At 33.6% G+C, this 21,022-nt stretch overlaps 1 protein-coding gene across 1 annotated transcript in view; it reads left to right on the top strand.

Annotated features, from left to right (window-relative positions):
• Positions 1-21,022, top strand: part of LOC145291494 (cholecystokinin receptor-like) — a 529,253-nt gene that overhangs the window by 506,318 nt on the left and 1,913 nt on the right. The window contains exon 3 of the mRNA XM_080137397.1: positions 20,924-21,022. This exon is cut by the window's right edge and continues 1,913 nt beyond it. Within this exon, the coding sequence (XP_079993523.1) occupies positions 20,924-21,022 (99 nt within the window). The remainder of the gene's footprint in view (positions 1-20,923) is intronic.

Raw genomic sequence — 21,022 nt, 5'->3', positions numbered from 1 at the left:
TTAATATAAGAAAAGTATTGGTTTATAATAGTATATTTGACAAAAAGATTTAGGAAAAAGATAAATAAGAAAACAAGACAAATATTCACGATTTAAGTCAATGCTGACTAATAGAGCCCCTCTTCTTGGTTTTGGTGTTTCGATGAAGTAACGGATCAAAAGCATAGACTTTATAACTAGGAAAACACACATCCGGAATAGGTGTCCAGAAAAGAGATCGCAATGTGCGAGGGGGGGGGCACTTCCTTATTTATAAAATTTTCTAAATTTTTTTTTTTTTTTTTTTTTTTTTTTTGCGTCTTACCGTGGCTGTTAATATTAAGTATCGTACTTGAATAAAGTTCTTTTGTCATCTAAATAAGCTAATATATAGGGATTTCCCCTCCCCACGACTACCTCGATGTGACATGGCAAAACAAAAAAAAGGAAAAATTTACTCAGTAAATTGTTTTAAAATAAGTGAATTAAGAATGGTTAAGATGTGTCTGAGAAATAAAAATAAAATAAAACTAAATAGAATGATATGAACACACACTAAAAAGAGGGTTAGATTTTATTGACTTTTTTAAAAAAGTGCGCAAAAAATGTACTTTGCTAAAGTTACATCTTCGAGGTATGGATCCCTTCGGCCAGCATCCAAATGACGCTAAGGACTTCTAGCCTTACTATCGGAGGTCATTAACATTTGAGGTCAACCAGTATAAGGTTTCCTCTTCTTTTTTAAGGAGAAGGAGAAGAAAAGAAACCAATATTCTGCTTATATATTTTAACGATAAGATTTTAAATGTCGTCAAATTTAGATTTTACAACATTTCCTTAATCTGAAATCCAGACAGTTTCATGGCTGTAATATTTACTAGTTAGAAAGTCCGTGCGTCTTTTTCTTTTATCGACTACGAAGCATTTTAAGCGACATATGGTTAAAAATTCGGATTTTTATATTTCAAGCGGTCGAGTTCATATTTAAAATAATCTATTGCAATGAGTGTAAATACGCATAATTCCAATTCATGAATAGAGAATTGAGGTTTAAAAGTTCTTCTGTTATCTAAATAAGCTAATATATAAGGATTCCCCTCCCCCTACCACCTCGATGTGACATGATAAAAACAAGAAAAAATCTGGTCAGGAAATTGTTTTAAAATAAGTGAATTAAGAATGATTAAGATGTATCAGAGAAAATAAAAATGAAATAAAATTAATAGAATGATATGAGCATACACGAAAAAAGAGGGTTAGATTTGATTAACTTTTTTTAAAATGTGCGCAAGAAATATATATAGATATATATGTATATATGTATATATACATACATAAACATATATTAAGTTACAAAATATATATTATATGGAAAAATGCGCGCATGAAAAGTAATATTCTTAAGATTTTATTAAACCTGGAAAAGTAAAGGACAAGAAATTCAACCTGGAAAAGTAAAGAACAAGATATTCTAGTAAAGTAAAAAATAAGAATTTTTTAGACTTAAATATATCAGCTAAAAATAAAATTTGAATATTGATAAATATTTTATTTATTATTTGCATATGTTGTTGTTTATTGTTGAGTTAGAAAGGGTGTCAGTCGCTGGATTGAACTTATTTCCCCCCTATTATTTGCATATATTGATGTAGTGAAAATTGTTTGAATAAAATTAATTCATTAGTTAGTTAGTTAGTTAGTAGATGGAATTAATAATTTTATAATTTACATTAAAATTAATCATTTTATTATATCATAATTAGGATCATTTAATTCTTTCTAACTCAACAATAAACAACAACATATGCAAATATATAATCTGTTTGAAATTTGGTTGCGAACGGAATTAGTGGCGGGGGTTTGAATGTGTCTCGATTCATTCAGTTTCGGACTTAAGCATATATTCAATCACTACCGTGGTTGAATGATATATTTAAACCTTACTACCTAGCTATACCTACGTATTGATCACTGTTGAATTAAATACTTAAAGTTTACGCATAAATTTATATTTTCGTATATTAATTTGTGTGATTAAATGGAGTAGTTATATACATATATATATATATATATATAGTGTGTGTGTGTGTGTGTGTGTGTGTGTGTGTGTGTGTGTAGTATAATAATTCTCCAAGCTCGAAGTATCAACCTTCCTAAGTTGGCATTTATTACGTATTGCGATTAACAAGTCTATAAAATTATGTTATTGCTGCATATTTAGTCACGTACACTTCTAATGTTTACGCTTAAAAACTTATAAAATACCGTTATATATATATATATATATATATATATATATATATATATATATATATATATATATATATAAACAACATACATATATTGATAGAGAGATAAAAAAAAATGCGTTTGCAAATCGTCACCTGACCCAACTCGTCTTTCTATTTGAAGTTAATAATTTCAATTGCAAATATTTCGAGTTTTCAAAATTTTAAAATATTTGCAATACTTTATTGATTTCTCAGTGACTTTTTATTCAATAACATTTTTATATCGAACATATGCAAAATTGTAAACACTTCCCTTCGGCCCTGTTTAGCAGTTTCTTTTCGTTAAATCTCATATTTGCTTTGGCAAAATCGTTTCAATCTCATTTTTTTATTCGAGTGGAATAGGAAACCAGGAAAAAAAAGGACTTTTCTTGGTTTTCGCACACATTTTGGATACGATCAGTTGTTGCTCTTTCGATATATTTTTAGTCGTGAATGGGGATCGTGCCATCTTACGCCCGGTGGACATGTCCAAGCTGCGCAGTCGACGCGTATACAAGAGAATGTAAATACTAAGCACATCTGACATTCAAGAATTTCGGTGTTGGTGATGAAGATTAAAAATGGATATTTCAAAAGTGCATAAAAATGATATCATTTTGCAAAACACCCATTAACCTTTGTAAAATGTTTTTGACTCCTGATGGGAGTAGTTATTTATTTGCCGCCCACCTCGGCAAAATGTGGCACAAGGCCGGAAAGTGGGGATCCAGCAGGCTCCCCTAAAGGAGGGGCACTCCTGCAATTGTAAAAATTGACTGAGTAACCCCGTCGACATTCCCCGGTAGCGGCGCCTCAGGCAGTAAGCAATGAACTTACTCCACCGGAAAGCCCAGTGGCAATGCCAGGGAAGGTGGACCTCCTAGGTATTACCCAGGCGGCGTACCTCAGTCAAACAGGTGCTGTCCGGTTCCCGGCCCCTCACCTGTTGGGCTGAGTGTCAAGTGACGAATCCTTGACGAGTACTACTACCCTATCTCCTTGCAGCCGAAGCCGCTAGGAGACCGTTCCCATCAGACGAGCTGGTGGGAGTATGAGACGAATGGATTCGCCAATCATTTTTATAACCAACGGCTGTGCTAAACAACCAATGAAAACGTTTAAAATTATTATAAAAATTGTCGAATTTTGGATTCAATCAGTTCGCCATTAACTACGCCACGGACCGCATTTGATTCTTGGCCGCCATCTTGGTTACTGATCTGAACTACGCCGCCATCTTTGTTCAACACAATATCTCAGAACTTAACAGGTTAACTACGACACGGACCGCATTTGATTTTTGGTCGCCATCTTGGTTACTGAACTACGCCGCCATCTTTGTTCAACACAATGTCTCTAAGCTTAACAACCTTTATCCCCAAGTAGCTTCCAGGCCTTGATAAGTGGTTACTCCTTTGTATAGAATAAAAGCATAGCGATGGTAAAAAAAAAGAGTATTATGTTCCTGCAGTGACGCGATCTTCATAAAGTCTAAAGACAAATTAATGCACAGATATGGTAGATACCTGCGTTCGGAGCCAATGTTAAGCAACGGTTGCGCAATCCACAACTCAAACCACACATCCTCTAAATCAGCACTGCTTGATTTCTGTAGTAAAGAAATCAGTGACGACTAAAAAACGATGACGAAATAAGCAGATTTTTCCAACATATAGTACCTAGTATTTGTAACTCATTTTAGTACTGACCAGGCACAACATTGCTTAACCGATGTGTAAACGTTGTTATTTATTACACCGTATTATATAATTAGAATAATCGGTTATATTTTGTTTTAACATAGATAGTCCGAACGGTGTCTATGGCATAAAAAGACAAAAAAAAAGGACATCATTTAAAACAGGCTTCCTGTTTTGGTATTAAACCGTATAAATACAAACACAACATTCGTTTGTATTACCTTAAGCATTCAGTGGCGTTAATAGGGTTGATATGCCGTAAAACAAATAAACAAAAGAATAAGTGATAGATACTGTGACTTAATATAAAATGAATGGTCTGTATGTCGTAAGCCAGATAAGCAAAGAATTCAGTTATAATGTTATGTGTTTTATGGTTAACTAATGCTAAGTGGTTTATATGAACCGTTTTATGGGCGGGAAATTGCCAGCCGACTAATCATAAAGGCTACACGTGATGAACACAATCTCCTTCATTAACATGACCAAACGACCTCCACAACCAAGGTCAATTAGAAGCTTCCACCGACATGTCAACCCGTAAAATGGGTTTTAAAACTCTATCCATGAAACGTCTTCACTCTGGCCTCAATGGGACAGTTAAAAATGAATTTCACTTAAATGAAAATAATTAACTTTTTTTCTAAGTAAAAAGCATAATGCGGCTCAAGGCTCACTTGACGCCGCCCCCCCCCTTATTTCTCTTCTGCTTTTCACAACACCAAATTCAGAAAATTAATACCCGCTGTGGTTATTGCGTCAACTTCTCTCGCTCTCTCTCTCTCTCTCTCTCTCTCTCTCTCTCTCTCTCTCTCTCTCTATCTATCTATCTATCTATATATCGATCTATCCATCTATCTATCTATCTATCTATCTATATATCTATCTCTGTTCTTTGTGCGACCTTTACTTTTTTTTTACATCACACTCAATAACAGACACTAGGGTAAAACTAATAAACACACATCTAAGGAAATTGCGAAAACTCTAAATAAAGATCCCCAATCTGTAGCGAAATAGGTCTGTAAATGATTGGTAACGTTCAATGCTGTCAAGACTAAGCTTTAATAATTACAAAAAACGTTCTTAAACACTGATTGCCACGTACTTCCTGCAAGCACCTAGGGTTAACATTCCTAAACAACATGAATAGCAACAAATACATTGCTAAGTTGCTGTTAGGAAGGTGGATCCTTTCTATCGTGCTAAAAGGCAACTCACACCTGAGAGTATCCTGTACCTACTCAAGGTCACATGCATGGAGTAGTGTTGCCACATATAGGCTGGTGTATTTTTCAATAGTCTCTCGCCATAGACAAGGTTTTAAAAAAGAGCTCACACCTCTGTCCCATCGCCGAAACATGCTATCCTTCTGTCTGTTTTACAAGTATTTAAATTGTAAGTGCTCTGACGAACTTAAAACAACTCGAAAACCCCGAGAAACAGCAAAAGCCCACTCCTACACTGTAGAGATCTCTAGATACCGTAACACCTTCTACTGACATAGTTTTCCCCCGCGGACTATTACGCTTTGGAATTCTCTCCCGGACCCCTGCTTTCCTAGCTGTATTGACATGAAGAAATTCAAGTGTAATGCAAACAGAATGTAACGCTGCCCAACTAAATAGTATCCCTGCAAATGTGGTCCCAAATAGTCGCTCCTTACAACTAAGTGTCTCTGTGCCTTGTTTGGGTTGAAATAACAGTAAAAACTAGCTGATGTAACCGCTATTTGACACAAGTTACTTTATTATGTAACGAAACGTAAAACCAGAAATAATTGATATGCCGTAAAAAGCGAAATAAGATAAAATAGAAAGATATCATTAAGAATATGACAGTATTTTCTTTTCATTTCTGTTTTAGTTATGTTTACTTCAATTAATCATGCGAGCACTTGTTTTCACCACACAATTTAATATTATTCGCGCGGATGGCATGCAAGGAGCTAGCAATTTTTTTTTATTATCAATATTGAATCCTGAATCTTTTGGTTACGATATAACATTTCGAAATAATATTTTCTCATTTCTTTAACTTTATAATATTTTCTCATTTCTTTAACTTAATAATATTTTCTTCAAGTGGAAAGTAACGATTTCAATTATGACGGCGATGTTATAAATCGAAGGACATTATTCAATTTATTGTTTCTCTGTAAAAAGACAATTATTGCCATTTATTTGTAATACGTTTCTGAATCTTTAACTCGGTTTCTTTTCAGATATTATTTAGTAAAAATTTCACTTTGTGTACAATTGAAAAGAAAGGAAAATGTCCATCTTCCTCCATCCAGGGATTGAACTAAAAAAACTTCGAACGATACCGTTGTATTTAATACGCTCCTTCCACCACATGTTATCCAGTTTATCGTTCATTATCGCCTGAAAGACGTAATAAACAAACACATGATGATGATCATCATCATCATTACTGTCACTCACTAGAAGTTCTGACATAGGTCATCACAGTGATTAATCATTGATAAAAACCGATGGTGTCCCCTGAAGTCTGAGTTACAAGTCTCCACGATATTCCAGTAATCTCTACTTCTTTCGATAACCACTACACGCTAGTTAAGCAAGATTTTCCGAATTTCGATCAAGACCTTAAGCTTTAAATTTAAGACATTTTAGAATCAAACTCATGTAATGGATTTGGATCAAAATTGGAATAAGGATTCCAGGCACATGTTTAAATTCATTATATCTTGATTTTAATATTTGTAAGAAAATATAAAAGAAAATAAATTTTTAAAAAGGGAATTCATTTTACCCGCCCTGTGACGAGTATTCTTCTAGCTCTTCAGATTATGTTTCTGCCATATTATTTCGTTTCAATTAGTTATTTTGTTCCACTTGTGGATTTTCTTCCAATCTTCTCTTTCATTTCTTTTAATTTGATAGCGTCGGGTTTCACAACTATCAGATATTCATCAGTAGTATTCTTACTAAATGCCCTTACGTGTTTAGGTTGAATAGTTGTCATGTCATTTGCTGCTTACAGTTTTCCCTTTTAGATCTCTACAAGTGCACGCTTTTACATTCTGTGGTCTAAAGTGAAACCAAAGGCTTAATAAGTAGCCATTTTGTACTTACGCCCTCAAAAAAAATGAGTACAAATATGTTTGCGTGCAGTCTGCTGAGTTTCATGTGATTACATTTTTTTTTAATAGCCGATTTTTCTCTTTAGTTCGATATTTCTTACAGCATGCAAATGGGCTGATTCCGATTGGATATAAAATAAAAACTGATTTTTCAGAAACTGAGATGATTTTGGATTCGGATGTCAAAGTAGCAAGTGTTTTCAGCAGTGCGTCGTGTTCTAAAGTTCAGTTTTGACAGTAGAGTGTCAAGATTTAGAATTCAGTTTTGACAGTAGAGTGTCGAGATTTGTAGTTGAGATTTGACAGTAATTTAATATTTGATTGTTTTCATCACACATTCCGATTTCTATATGTACAATCTCTTTTTAAAATAAGTTATTGATATACGTAAATGATTTTTGTCTGTGAATTTTTATCCGAGTATTTTGTTGAGTGTTATTATTATTATTATTATTATTATTATTATTATTATTATTATTATTATTATTATTATTATTATTATTATCATCATCATCATCATCATCATCTATATATTAATAGGATAGCGTGTGTGTTATTTATTTTCTGTATCACGCTTACATCCGAGTAACTGTAAGAAATAATTTTACCATGAATTCTTCATAAGTTTTGGTTTCGGTTTCGATTATAGCTGATGGCACTCAAATCATTTATTTTTTATGAATAATTTTACCAAGAATTCATAAGTTTTGATCTCGTTTTCGAGTATAGTTTATGGCACTCCAGTAATCTATTTTTTATAAATAATTTTAATTTCATCAAGAATACTTCATAAGTTTTGGTTTGGGCTTCTATTATAGCCGAAGGAACTCAACTTATGAAATATATATATATATATATATATATATATATATATATATATATATATATATATATATATATATATATAAGTTTTGGCTTAGGTTTTGATTCAAGTTAAATCGCTTAAAAATTAAAAATAAATTAAAATGAATATAGAAAATATTTAACGATTTTTTTTTCAATTTTGGCCCATTTTTTACCCCTTAAAAACAAATTTAACCGGTTTAAGACTCATAAAAGAAAGGGCTGTAAAAATCAATCATTTTGATTCTGAAGATATAGAGTTTGAAAGCATGGTTGCAGACAGACAGACAGACAGACAGACAGAAAGACAAACAGACAGACCGACTGACAAGCAAACATATAACTGTTTATACATTAGATTTTCAATTCAGAAGTTTACTCAGTTACGGGCTATCAAGTTAATATTTCGTGTTTAGAATTCAATGCATTTGAGTGCTAAATTTTTTAACAAGATTTAATAACAACTATGACTATCGCTAATAATAACAATAACAATAGTAGCTTTATTTAAAGAAATACATGCTTAAGTTTCCTAAATTAACGGGTGTTGTTCAATATATATCTATTCAATTTCAATTTATCAATTAAATTAAACTGCATTAATAATTTTTAAATAATTAGAAACAGTACACAATAGTGTTACTACTGCTACTACTACTACTAATAATAATAATAATAGTAATAATAATAATAACAAAAGTAACAATAGCAATAATAATGATAATAGTAACATTAATAATGACTAGAAATGATGGAAAATCCTTGAATGTGGAAACCACCTATGCAAACTACGAACGCTGACCAGCGACATGGAAACTGCAAGATAAATAAAGCAAAAACGTGAAAAAAAGAACACCACGCCATGAGGAATTTAAACTGAGATTAATTTCATAATTGCCTCCTCTCAAAAAGTAACACAAAAAAAATGTGATGGCACCAACCTCAATTGATAGTTAAATGTTAATGAAGAGTCAAGAAAGGCCGAAAACATTAGTACTATTATGGCTATTAGTATTACTGCTGCTGCTGCTGCTGCTGCTGCTGCTGCTGCTGTAACTACAACTACAACTGTCCCATCGATTGTTCGTTGCGTGATTCGTTTCATCTTCCTCTTTTCTTCTGATTTGTCATCAGTGTTGCTAGACGAAAAGAAACAATTCAAGAAAGATAGAAAATTGGCGTTTGCTGAATCCTCTTCAAGATTTTATTTGGAGAGAATGTACTTATGGCGAGAGAGAGACTAATATAACCTTAACAATTGTTTTCTTCTTAACTTTCTAACTTAAGAAATGAGTTACGCAAACGGACAGAGGCGTCGGTAACATTCGCTTGAGATTATCAGTTTTCTTCATTATGGGTCGTATATCTTCTGCATAGCTTCCATCTACAAACTGATATGAAAACGTGATTCGTCATATTCTTATATTGTTTTACTCGTGATTATCTACGGTATTTGGTCTTTGCCGCTACCTTGTCGTCCATCAACACTGTGTTTTACAAACCTGGGTTATCATCTTGCCTAGGTCTAAATTCATACTCGCTAACTTCATCGCTATTGACGTAGGGTCCCCAACATGTAACATAATGCCCATAAAAATGCACTCCATCCTATGGAATTAACTAATAACGATATGTAAAAGAAAAAGAAAAGAAGTGAAGGGTATTAAAAAAATTGTGTGGATAATGCAATAAAATGGCCAGAAGAATACAAAATGTTGAAAGACTGATTAATGCCACCAAAACAATCACGGAAATTTACAATAGAAAGAGCAGCCAGACAGGAGACAAACAGGTAGAAAATGGAAACTGATATATTATAGCAGCTGTACGTGGCTAAGATAAGGATACTTCAAAAGCGAAACGAAATCTCTTTTTCTTTATATTAATAATACAAGGTGGAACAATAAAGTTGTCGCCCTAAAAAGAAAAACACTACAGCTTTAAAATTTTATTGAAAATATCAATTCAGGTAATAAGATTATGTAGTAGAGCTGACATCTATTCAATGTATATTGACACTTCAGTCTACATCACCGCCTCAATACGAGTCTGAAACTTGGAGCATTCTTTTTTTCATAGGCGCCGGCGAATGGTAGCGATCAGGCTGGCTTTGGTGTTGTGGGAGGTTTTGTTCGTGATGTTATCAACATATGACCAAACGAAGTTGTCCAGCGGGTTCAGGTTGGAAGAAGAGGGGGGGGCAGTTAAAGAAGGGTATAAAGTCGTAGCACTCGTTCTGAAGCCAAACCTGAGTCTCCTTTGACTTGTGGGCCGGCGCCGAAGCCTGCTGCCACACCTTGGGTCTACCAGCGGCCACCTGATTGCACCAGGGGATCACCACACCCTTCATCACATCCATTTGGTGTTGACTTTCAAGCCGACTTCGAAGATTTGAGGTGGCGTGATGTGGCACTCACTTGAAACCACATAAAATGATAACCGTGGCCGGAAACTTTGTTTTCATCGTCCCTGTTATTGATGCATTTTGAGTGTGCTGGCAATGGTCCTTTTGTCATACCTTGAATCGGTAGAGCATGAGTTGTACAGCTGCGCATCTCCGATCTCTCTCGTTTAACCTTATGTCACTTTCAGACATGATAGGAGGCTCTTAGAGCTCTTGGAATTCGTACATAACTGGCCAACTAGTAGTTGGTCTGCAACAAAGAAAAGAAAACCGGTTTTCATCAAACGGAAATGGAATCATGTCGTCTTTTCTAAGGCGAAAAATTTATCGTTCTACTCTGTATGCACATACCCGACTTATATAGTAATGGATATTATGATAATACAATAAATGTTAACTTTGAAAACTTATTTCCGAAGTTATATTAATCATCGTGGTTCAAATAACAACTTCACATCACTTTTATTTATTTACTTTTCAATCTGTCCATTTAAAAGTTACATTAGAAAAGTTTTAGCTTAGAAACAAAAGTTTTAAAACAGCAAAGTTACGACGACTGATCCGTTATAATTTATTTTTACCTTAATTTTAAGCTGAAGGCAATTTCCTCGATCAGTTTAATATTTTGTTTGTTTTTAATGCAAATCGATTCATGTTCAGTTTTATTGAATTTCCTGTAACTTTGGGGATAATTATCAAAAATATTATGTTGTCTGCGTGTGTGCGCGATTGCATGTGTGCGTGTGTATGTGTGTGTGCGTGTGTGTACCTTAATATAGAAAAATGTATGTGGTTGTTTATAAATCAACTTCCTCGGATGACTATTCTGAGAATATCGATTTGTTAAGTTCCGATAGAGAGGGAAACGGAGAATAATTAATGCTTCCACGAATATTGACTAAGTTCGATCAGTTAAAGACTGAGGTCATTTCTTTTTTTGTAACATTTAAATCAATAATGCACTAAAACACTCTAAGATTCAAGATTATCTTGAAAACACTTATGTAGGAACTTAATTTACTTAATCATTTCTTAATTAACGCTTAAGCATAAACTAAACGAATGGGAAGTACAAAGTGGACACTGGTTTTACTTTCGACAGCCTTGTAACTTTCATATTCATTTTTGTCTTTTAGTCCTGACATTCAATGAGCGATGTTTCGAACAAATAGAGAAGAATTGTTTTCTGGATCGGAATCTATCCATCTAATACTAATTGGTGGTTAGTGCTTTGCACTTTTCTTTTTTTAGCTCTTTACATTAAGTTCTTCGTACCTTGCCTGGAGCTATTTCCTTTAAAAACAATGTATAGACGATTATATGTATAACTTACATGAAATGAAATGATAAATGAAAGTACGACACGAACTTTAAAGCGGATACAACCGACCCTCTCTGAAGGAGGAAATTCCATGTAAGTATTAAATATACAAGTGGTCCTCCAGTTGCATGTGTATCCCCGTTAGAAGAGATGACGACGTTAGATTTTTGCAACTCTTGCAGTGAAGTGTCGACATTTCCCTACGTACAGTGTTTGGTATGCCCAAATCGGTAACCCATTTGGTTCTCCCAAATTGGTCATCAATCTGTTACTGACCAGGCTCAACGTTGCTTAACCTCAGTGATCTTACGGGACCCTATGTATTAACATGATTATGCTGTATTTAGAGATGAAAAAAGACGGAAGAGTATATGTATGATAGTTCAAAATAGAAATAAATGGAGAAAATGGGGATAGAGGATTACAAACCTGATAGAGAGTATGCAGAAAATATACAGTTCTGTAAATAACGGAACATATAATAATGCATAACAGTATAGGACAAATTATATGAGTCAGGTGATAGCTCAAGGTGTGCAGGAGAAGATGGAGACAGATTTACGACTAGAAAGACGTATGAAAAATGAAGAACATAGTGCAGATGGTGACTTGGAATTAGTTTTTACCTGCATTGCTGAATGGGAATTATTAAATAAATGAATAAATCTATATAGTTTTTACCTTCATTTTCTCTCTTTATATATATATATATATATATATATATATATATATATATATATATATTATATTATATTATATTATATTATATATACAAGAAACTCATTATATGCTCACTATATTATATAATCACGTTCAAAATACATAGTATACATTATATACTGAAAATACATTATATACCCACGTACCTTTATATACACTCCTTACATATATATAGACCCCACTATCTTACATATGGTTAACCTGGCGCTACGTAATATTGGGAATGATGGTGACTATGTAGAAAACTAAATTCTGGAGCATAAAACGTTGTCTCGATTTAATGGCTCCCCATTTAGGGGGTACCAAATTGGTCAAAGGGAAAATTATTACCAACTCGCATTTAGGTAAAAATGCACTTTCGTATAAATAATTGAATTCGTTAAAAGAGTATCGCTAACAAAAACCAAATAAAAACATCTACATAAAAACGCGATACATTCAGTAGTCAAGCGAGGTGGTCCCGTGGTAGAGGTTTAGGCTTCTTATCATGGAGTCCTAATTTCGAATCTCGCTAGATTCAGCCACTCTGATGAATCGTAGACGATGAAACACGTGTCAATGGATAATTCTATTTTAAAAATAATATATATATGCCGCTTCCCATTTAGGGGGTACCAAATTGGTCAAAGGGAAAATTATTCCCAACTTGCATTTAGGTAAAAAATGCACTTTCGTATAAATAATTAAATTCGTTCAAAGAGTATCACAAATAAAAACATTTGTATAAATATATATATATATATATGACTTACTTGTATGAATATATATACTAGGAAAAGTACCCGTCGTTGACTGGGTTCAAAAATGTTTTGTGTGTGCGTGTTAACAGCCTAAAAATATCGGGGAAATAATAATTAATTAAGTAATGTTTACCGGTGAGACCTTTTCAAGGAAAATTTTACCCCCCCACACACACACACGTTTCGAAACGTTTTGAAATGTTTCTACGTATTTTAAAAATGTTTGGAACTGATCACCCACCGCGCCGTTTTCTCTTTTTGTCCTACCCTTGAAAAAATGCTAACGATTACATGTCTCGTTTACCTACCTGTACGTGGCAAAGAGGATGCTTATTTACTTTAAATTTATATAGGAAAGTGATCCCCACTCTAAAATGTTAAATTTTCATTATTTAAAAAATTACTTCTTTTATATTTTTTAAAGGCCATTGAAACGTATTAGGCAAAAAAACGTAGATTTTGATTTCTTTTTAGGAGGTAAGTTATGCTGGGTTTGATCGTAAAAAATATCAAATATTAAAAAAATATATGTAAATTGATCAAGTAGTTTTTTTGTTTTGTCTTGTTTTGTTTTGTTTTTACCGTAATATCTTTCCACGTATAATCAAAAGCATCCGTAAACAATATTTTTTTAAATCTGTTTATATTGTTTCAATTTAAAAAAAAAAAAAACGTTTGTATTGTATAAAATTATAAAAAGTTCTATTAATATTATTTCAACGACTGGGCAAGCAGATTTGAGTAATTTTGTCGTCTTAAAACTGTCAATTATAAAACATGAATCGTAAAAATTTGTTTTGTTTTTGTTTGTAAACGATTTCTATTTACAATGAAAAATACAAATAAACTTCGTAATATGCTGATGAAAAAAAAACAAGGAATTTATTTATTTTTTTATTTTGCATATTTTAAACGCGAAAACATTGTTGATAAAAAAGCTTTCATGGCTTTGTTTTTATTTAATTACGTATGCGCAGAATTTTTCAAACCGGAAACTACACGGTTTCAACACTCAACAAAGACGATTTGAATTTTTTTTTATTCAATTTTCACCCCAAACAAGGCACAGTGCTACTTTGAAGTAGGGGGCTACTATCGGGGACATAATTTGCGGGGGACATTATGAAGGGAGATGAGTAGAAAGATGTTTGTTCACATTATACTTGAACTTCTGCATATCAGTACAGTTGGGAGAGTAGAATCCCGGAAGGGAGTTCCCAAGACTTGCAGTTCTGGGGAAGAAACTATTGGAGTAAAAAGCTTTCTTACAACTAGAGATCTCTTCTGTAAAGGGGTGGAAATAGTTGCTTGTCGAGTTTGTCGGGGGTATTAACGTCGAGGAGTTACAAGTGTTTTAATAATATGATAGATATATGCAATGATGTACAGTAATACATATTAAAGTTTATCTCATGATGAAAAGAGCTTATCTTTAAAAATCCATGGATTAAAGATTTTTCGTAATCATAATTCATTGCTTGAAGTTTTCATGAGTCAATACATATTGGAATACAATATATATTTATTTATTCCAGGTAAAGATATTCAAAAGTAAAAACCATTGAGTTTAACGAGGTTGTTGATAGTGCTCTATAAAAAGAGCAGAATATTATCCTATTCAATTTAGGCAAAGAAAATTACTATATTACTCCAATAAAATTACTGTTTCAATCAAAGAAGATTTCATCAGGCGACATATTCTTCATGGAGGCTGGTCTATTAATCTAATTTAATTAGATGAAAAGACTTCATGAATAACAGAGGGTTCTATTTTATTTTATCGCTTTTAAATTTTCCGAAAATAAGTTCTTTTCCGAATATTATATATATTGTATGGTAATTTTCTTTACCTAAATTGAATAAAATAATTATCTATCTCTCTATTTATCTATCTATCTATCTGTATATATATATATATTATATATATATATATAATTATATATATATATATATATATATAATTATATATATATCAGTGAAATTCTTGTATATTTCACCTGAACATTTTCCTTTAAAATGACGATTTTTAAAGGTTTTGGGGTATGCTGAAAACAAATATCGCTTTTAAATTTTCCGAAAATTAGTTATTTTCCGAATATAAAGCAATGTAATTATTTTTATTAAAAGTGATGGCCATTGTTGTGCACGTAAGCGCACATATTTTTTCATGATTAATATAGTCACTATTCCATTACAGAATTGTCGTTTATAATCAGTGGACGTCAAATGTTACTTATCTATTTAATATAAAATTTTCACAGATTAATAAGTAAAGAATTCGCTTTATATGAGCGTAACTTTTTTTCATATTCGTTGTTTGAATATATTTTGTTAGACGATCCATTAAGTACACACTCATTTTATGTTAGGATGGTGAACGATGGTAGAAAAACAGCAAAAAAAATACACAGGATGCTTTAAGATTGAAATCCGAAATTTAAATGTATTTAATTTTTTTTATTTTTTGCGTTTTAAAATGTGAGATTCATTGAATATTTTATCAATAAATATTATCTTTCAGATGAGGATAAACAAATATTTATTTAACAAAAACGCTAATATAGGCATACTTTTATATCTTTAAAAATAGATTAAAAAATTTATTTTAGAATGTGTAAACTTTCAATGTACCAGTACATAAAGAATGCTTTAAAGAATTGATAACAATAAAAAGACAGGGTGTAAAAAGTATAAGTATTAATTGTATCTACGTATTTCGTTTTTTTTTTTCTAGACAGTAGTCCGTTACGGTTTACAAGAAGTTGTTATCTCCTTTATTGAAAATTAACTAAAACTATGAACACATGGAATTCCGTAGATGATGGTTGTGACATCCCAACAAGTTGCATCCCCCTAGAGGGTTGCCAAAAACGACCCTTATAAGGGCCACCAAATTCTAATGAAAGTCTTTATCAACTTGATTTATGCAATAAAGAATTCGGGAAAATAGAGTTTATGGAATAGGAATGCGGCTCATTGATTATTATTAATTAGAAAATAAGAAAGGAAAAATAGTTTCAATCATGAAATTAAAAACTGACTATAAATGATATTAAAACTGAGAAATATAAAAATGCCAAAAATTTAGGTTTGATGTAAAAATAGAAAAAAAAAGCAGTTTTTCTTTACGTTTAACAAGTATTAGGAAAAATTTCAAGCTTGATTGATCAATTATTATAAAGGAAATATTATAAAGCTAAAAATAACATATTTTACCATAAATTACATTTGTAATGATAATATAATTCAATCATTTTGTGTGTGTGTGTGTGTGTGTGTGTGTGTGTGTGTGTGTGTGTGTGTGTGTGTGTGTGTGTGTGTGTGTGTGAGAGAGAGAGAGAGAGAGAGAGCCATTGCGCAAAATGACGAGATATTATAAAAAGGCCGACTGGGAAGCCATCATAGATCTCATTAGAAACGCCCCATGACGAAATATCTTTTTACTTCCTGCTGAATGGTTCAAAACAGCAATTGAAGCACATGTCCCCACGTGGAAATTTTATAGCAAGCCCCACTCTCCCCAATGGTTTACTTCCACATGTGCAGCTGCCATCGCGCAAAGGCAGCACGCGTACCACAGATTTGACCGACATAAGTCCAGTTCAAACAGACAGAAAAATATAGAAGCCAGAAGTACCTGTAAGAAAGAAATAGCGACAGCTAAGAGAGAATTTAATGAAACCACTCAAAAACGCATCAAAGCTCAGAAATTAGGAACCCGTAACTTCTGGAAAATCTACAACAGTGTAGTAAATAATGGGCAATCAACAATTCCCCCTCTATCCAACAATCATGAAGTTGTTTGCTCAGCAACCGAGAAGGCTAACATGCTTGCCAGTCGGTTTGCCTCAAACTCCACACTAGACCCTGCTAACCACCCTCTCCCTGACTTTTCATTGGCGAACAGACGCCACACTTGACGATCTGAAAATCACCCCTTCTCAGGTGCATGCCATTATAAAAAATCTTAACACTACAAAAGCATGTGGACCCGATCTTATCCCAGCTGTGCTATTAAAAAAGTGCTCAGCCGAAGTAGCTTCAGTTCTCTCCAAACTCTACAACAAATGCCTTAATGAATCTTGCTTTCCTGCCTGCTGGAAAACTGCTTCTGTGGTACCAGTTTTCAAGATTCTGGCGAAAGAACTGACCCAGCAAATTATCGCCCAATTAGCCTCCTCCCACTTTTTGCCAAAATATTTGAGTCCATAATAAACCAAGCTCTAGTCCATCACCTTACAGATGCTAACCTTCTTACCGAGCAACAATATGGATTTAGACAAGGCGTTCCACAGCAGCCATTCTAACTGTAATCTCTGAGCGTATATACCATTCACATGACAAAGCAGGTGGGTGTAGAGTGGTAGCTCTAGATATATCTTAGGTTTTTGACAGGGTATGGCACGAAGGTCTTCTCAGGAAAATCAGATCATACGGTATCACTGGAAGAATACTTAACATAATTAAATCCTTCTTAGATAAGAGAAAAATCCAAGTTGTCCTCGATGGCCGTACATCTAAACAATATAATATAAATGCGGGAGTGCCTCAGGGGTCTATCATTGGACCGCTGTTATTCCTAATATTCATAAATGATCTCCCTGACAAAATTGTCTGTGAGATGGGTATATATGCTGATGACACGACACTCTATAACAGACACGACAGGAAAACAAATGAACACATATCTAAAGAAATGGCAGAAACACTAGAGGATGACCTCCAATCTGTAGTGGAATGGGGACATAAATGGATGGTCACATTCAATGCTGCCAAGACTAAGCTTGTTTCCTTCAATAACTACAAGAAACCTTCTCTACCACCAATAGCAATGGCTAAAGACTCTTTATCTGAAAGCACATCTTTTAAACTCCTCAGCCTAACGTTCACAGGAAACATGAGTTGGAACAATTATATTGAGAGCATTGCCAGAACCGCTGCGAAAAAGGTAGGCTCTCTCTACCGTGCTAGAAAGATACTGACCTCTGAACGTATCCTGTACCTCTATAAGGCCACCATTCGCTCATGTATGGAGTATTGTTGTCATATTTGGGCCAGTGCATCTGCTACTAGTCTCTCACTCCTAGACAAGGTTCAAAAGAGTCGCCAACCTAATAGGTCCTGAACTATCATCCAAGCTTCAGCCTCTGTCCCATCGATGCAATGTAGCATTCCTCTGCCTGTTCTACAAGTACTTTAACGGTGTATGTTCCGACGAGCTGCAAGCACTTGTACCCCCTCTACGTAAATACCCCCGACAAACCCGACAAGCAGTATAATCCCACCCCTTCACAGTAGAGAGCCCTAGATGTAAGAGAGCCTTCTACTCCAGTAGTTTATTCCCCAGAACCGCTAGACTTTTGAACTCCCTACCAGGTTCCTGCTTCCCCAACTGTACTTACATGCAGAAGTTCAAGTATAACGTGAACCGAAATCTTGCTGCCCAACTCCCCACCTAGTACACCTGTAGCTTGTGCCCCTACATCAAAGTGGCAATGTGCTTTGTTTGGGGTGAAAATGTAATTAAAGAATGTATTTGCCTCTCTAGTTACATTAAAATTCATGAAAATGTTTAAATAAACATTTGGACGCGACTCCCATACCTAAAATCCAAGTTAGCGGCGGAAAGCACATGGTGCTAAATAATTGAATTATTTGAATAGGTAATTATTTTCTAATATTTTTGCCTATTCTTATAACCAATCATAATAAATTTTATTTAGACATAAAATAGTTGATTTAATTGATTCGAAAACTTTTTTTTAATTCTTTTATTTACTTTCGGCGAAAACCGGGTCAAATGTGTTTTTTTTTAATTTTAAACTTAAAATTCTATTAAAATTTATAAAAAAAAGTATTATATTAATCTGCTTTTAACATAATAATCTTCAGGGTTTTCTGGTAAAAACAAAAGTTGTTCAGAAAGAACGGATTTTAATAAGCTTTAGAAAAAACAGTTTTCGATAGATTCGCGGTCACTATTTATGAGAAATATTTATATTTATTTATAATATTTATAAGAATTTATTTATAATATTTATAAGTAATATTTCTTAATATACGTCACAACAAAATGAAAATTATATCATCAGACGACTACTTTAAGATTAGTTATTTCCTAAACTTTTATTCAAATTCATGTGATATTCACAAAGTTATGACATTTTATTCTTTATCAAAGAATTTCCATTGTCCATCGCTTTATTGCAGGTCTCTTAAAATGTTGTTTTAGGGCAAAAATACAATGTCTTATCTTGCGAACTTTACTTTTTATTATATTTTTCTGTCAAAGAATAATAAACAAAAACATATCCTAGGTATGGGCCTCATATAAATAAATTATTTATCGACACATCCACCATTTTTTTAAATTACTGAAAACAACGTTTTGTCCTCCGATAAAGTCAATTCTTTCATCTTGAAAGGAGTTATAGCTCTAGCAACATCAACTATTTTCCTCCACAAGGCATCCTTTGAAGTAAATTGTTCTCCTCCATCATAAACTCCTCTTTTTAACATTGACCAGAGATATTCAATGGGGTTAAAGCCTGGAGAACACGGTGGTCAGGTCATGAGAGTTTCCCCGATGAACTCCATAGATTCAATGGAGGCTGCAGTCGCCCAAAGCAGAATGGGATGGTACATTGTGATGTATAAGAATCATCTGAAAGTGACGTGACAATAGTAAGTCATCTAGCCATGTCAACAAATAATTATCCAAAAAGGCCGTGTACACATTGCTGTTAAGCTTTACACCCTCTGGCACTCGGCATAGTCCAACCAACTTACCCCCAATGATTCCCGCCAAAAATAAGATGCCTCCACCTCCTTGTTGGCGATGAACTCTGTAACGGGTCGGAGTTCCGTTCGGGTTTCAAACTTTGGTCCATTTATCCGGACCGTCAAGAGTAACATAAGCCTCATCCCTAAATAGAACCTGTTGGAAATCCATTTTCACGTAATTCTGTGTCCAAGCCATTCGTTTTTCCCTATGTTGTTTGCTCAATGGAGGCCTTGGAAGAGGTTTGATGTTCCTTGCTGTCTCATTCAACACAGTGTATCGGGCCTGCCTGGATCTTGGAGCGATTTCAGCTTTTTCAAAAACGAAAGCACTGGTGCTGTTTGCGTTTCGGTTGACTTCCCTACAAATTTTCTAGATATCATGATCTAAAAGGTTTCTCCTGAAGCCCTTATTTTTCTTGATTTGGTGTTTGGGTTGTTCAAGAAGGCAGCCAAGGTTTTTGGATCCCATTCCAGCTCCGTGGCTAAATTTTTGATGGACAATCCTTCTGCGAGTTCAGAAACTATCCATTGCTGTTCGATAACTTTTATTCACCTGATTTTTTGGATTGTAAAGCGATGGGCAGTAAAATTTCTTTGATAATAAATGAAATGTCATAACTTCGTGAATATCGCATGAATTTGAATAAAATTTTGGTAAATAACAAAACTTAAAGCAACCCTTTGATGGTACAATTTTCATTGTTTTGTGACGTATATTAAGGGAACTATTGATATTTTACTAACCTGCAATAAAGCGATTGACACAGTTTATATATATATATATATATATATATATATATATATATATATATATATATAATTTCACTGATACTACACTTTTATCCTAGCCTGAAGTATTACGAATTATGTTTTAGCTTGAGTTTTACGTACAATACAACAACGTCATCAGATGATTTTTTGCATCACATTTTCGGGTTTGATAGTGATAATGTACGTACGATCATGAAATTGCTTTTGTGTATGGTTATGTAACCATTTTGACTTCAATATATCATTTTTATGAAGGTATTATTTTCTGTTTTCTTTCTTACAGAGGCCAAATATAACAACAAGAACGATGAGAAGATCCAGATGTCCGTATTCAAAGAAACAAGTCGCATCAACACGTCCAGTGCCAATGGAAACCGGGGCA

This window comes from Euprymna scolopes, chromosome 12 (genome assembly GCF_053919585.1).
Source record: "Euprymna scolopes isolate OS-2025 chromosome 12, ASM5391958v1, whole genome shotgun sequence".
Lineage (NCBI taxonomy): Eukaryota > Metazoa > Mollusca > Cephalopoda > Sepiida > Sepiolidae > Euprymna > Euprymna scolopes.
Note: the sequence above shows the minus strand (reverse complement) of the source record. Positions and strands in the feature narration are given on the sequence as shown.